Consider the following 2868-nt stretch of genomic DNA (forward strand, 5'->3'; position numbering starts at 1 on the left):
ATGAAATATTACTTATATTGTTTCTTTTCTTTCTCTCTGTCTACAAAATAGATAAATTTTAAATTCTATCATTTTTTTATTTAAAGTGAAAATTAATAGCAGTATAACATGCTCCTACAATTTTTGGCTTCACCATTACTTTGAAGTAGAGTAAGTTATGCCAATCCCTACTTCCTATTTAATTTATTAACCCTATCCAATTAAATTTGAGAACTTACTTCAAACATTGTGATATAACGTTATCCAAAGATGTTATTATATTCCAAATTGCTTATAAACGCTATTTAGAGAGGCAAGTTTTCCGAAAACGTTTAAGAAAAGGGCAAATTTGAAGGATTACATCCTAGATTTGTATTCCCAACATCGCCAGATCATCTAATTTACAAAATTGGTTAAAATTGTTTAGATTTTCTCTCTTCCTGTTTCAATAAGTTACAGCAACTAAACTAACTGTGATCCTTCAATAAAATTTTGTTAACTTACACAATGCATGGCTAGAACATCATTTGTACATTATTAAATATGTAATTTTATTAAATTCTTACAAGATCATGTCAATAAAGTTAAAATTAGTTGAATTACTTGTTTATTGTCTCTATGGCTTTTTATTCATACTACCTTTTTGCTCTTATTTTCTTATTACCTCTTATCTGCTTCTCTTATTTTGTGTTAAATTAAGATTTTTCTTAAGAATCTATGTTGTTTTTTTATTAAGATTTAACATGTTTCCTGTACTACACTAATTTTTTTTTTTTTACAAATTTTATGTACTTAAATTTAGAGAATGGTATATATTAAATCCAAATTGTATTATGAATTACTGCATTACAGGATATACGTTCATTATTTTTTGTTTTATTTTCTCCTTAGGTACTTTGCCTGTTGAATATGGTCACTCCAGATGAGCTAAGGGATGAAGAAGAATACGAAGATATCCTGGAAGATATTAGAGAAGAATGTAACAAATATGGGATCGTTAGATCTTTAGAGATTCCTAGACCTATTGAAGGAGTTGAGGTACCAGGCTGTGGAAAGGTATATTCACTTTTATTGTATTATTTTTATATTTATATGTTTTTTTTATTTTGGGAGTGGGTAGTTCATTGTTAAGGCAATGGATTACTAACTTCTTGGATACGGGTTCGAATCTTCAATGTAGCAATGGAGTCAGCCCCGTGGGTTAAGGAGCCCTCGGGATCCCCCCAGCCTCATGAAGTGGGTATCCTTAATTGGGTAAAAATCTGGCAATCAAGTTTGTTCTGATTAAATCAGCTCCTTGCCCAACCATTGGTCTAGTAACGGTGCTTCGTTACAAAGTACTGCACCCCAAAATACTGTTTAGAAAAATCGTTATTTTTTATTCCTGACATCTGTTCATATTTATGTGTTGCCAGGGGGAGAGGGTTCAATAAGTTTTAGAAAAATAATTTTTAAGAAAAAAATTTTCTTTTTCACCATATTTTTCTTTTATTTTTTAACAATCTCCTTCTAGCTTGATACACTTCTCAGGCATCCCTCCAACTGAAGCCTAGAAAAATAGTTTTAGAACTTCCTAAAATAGGCATTTGTTTGGGTGATGATTTCCTGATGTGAACCGTTGTCCACTGAGCCATTTTGTTTCAAGTACGGTGGGAGCCAACACAGTTGATGGTCAACTAATTCAACCTTTAATTGCTTAATTTTAGCCATTGATGATGTAGGTGTTTTGTTGATAACTATTCTCCTTGATTAATTGGTAATATAATCATGGTAGAGAAACAACAAAATTTGAAAATAGTTTAATGTACCTCAATGCTTAAGATGATAGCAGCAGTTCAACCGACCTCAGTAGGGCGAAGGCGTACCGCGCCATCTTGACTATTTGAATGAGTTTGTTTTGGACTCTGTATCTGACCAATTAAAATTGGTTAGCTTTCTTTTTGATTAAATAAAACAAATGAACAATATTTAGAGCAACATTACATAAAAAAAAAACAAAAAAAAATAACGATTTATCAAAAAAGAGGATATTACTATGGTACATGGCATATTGTGGTGTTTTTAACTGAATAAAAATCCAGTCTTTATTTATAATGTTATATTATTGATTAAATTGTTTATTTAACTAGTTATTAATAATGATGGTGTTTGTATTTCAGGTGTTCGTTGAGTTCAATTCTATAATTGACTGCCAGAAGGCTCAGCAAGCCCTGACCGGTCGGAAGTTCAACAATCGGGTCGTCGTAACATCTTACTTCGATCCAGACAAATATCATCGTAGGGAATTTTAGTCATGGGACGCTCTTTGTACCTCTACAATTATTACTGTTAAATTTTTTTTTTTTTGTTTTTTTCTGTTTTGAGCAAGATGTCTGTTAATATAAGCAGAGGCTTAAAAATATTTCTGGTGTACTGTCAGTGCAAATAGACTTAAAATATTTATTTTATTTTGTCCATTTTTAAGAGCAAAATATGTGTGTTTTTATTAAAAATATATTTTAATAATATGAGAGGTCCATTAAAGTAAATTTTTGTATTATTAATGGAAATTCTTTACCTTAGTTTTATGAACAGTAATTTCTAAGTTGTACATAATATATAATGTGTTATATAGAAATGTTTATGAATTATTAACATTGGTTTTATTGATACAATTCTCTTGAAATATTTGTAAACTGCTACAAACATTTAAAATAAAGGTTTATGTTACACTTTACTCTAATTTTTATAATTTATATTATTTGATTATAATTGAAACATTCATTTAATTATTATTCAATATTAGTTTATTTCTTAAATATGTATAATCTTAGGAAGGAATTATTAGTAATGACTTCTATCCAACTGAACTGTTTAATCCATTCTGAATAAATTTGACTTTTTACATTT

General features: G+C 29.3%; 1 protein-coding gene across 5 annotated transcripts in view; it reads left to right on the forward strand.

Annotated features, from left to right (window-relative positions):
* Positions 1 to 2868, forward strand: part of U2af50 (U2 small nuclear riboprotein auxiliary factor 50) — a 27413-nt gene extending 24545 nt beyond the window's left edge. For all 5 annotated transcript variants that reach the window (XM_014438725.3, XM_014438728.2, XM_067047275.1 and 2 more), the window contains 2 exons: positions 871 to 1035; positions 2139 to 2868. In XM_014438725.3, coding sequence (XP_014294211.1) covers positions 871 to 1035; positions 2139 to 2270 — 297 coding nt within the window. In that variant the 3' untranslated portion in view covers positions 2271 to 2868. The remainder of the gene's footprint in view (positions 1 to 870; positions 1036 to 2138) is intronic.

This window comes from Halyomorpha halys, unplaced genomic scaffold (assembly GCF_000696795.3).
Source record: "Halyomorpha halys isolate HHAL.00 unplaced genomic scaffold, Hhal_1.1 Scaffold65.1, whole genome shotgun sequence".
In the NCBI taxonomy this organism is placed as follows: domain Eukaryota; kingdom Metazoa; phylum Arthropoda; class Insecta; order Hemiptera; family Pentatomidae; genus Halyomorpha; species Halyomorpha halys.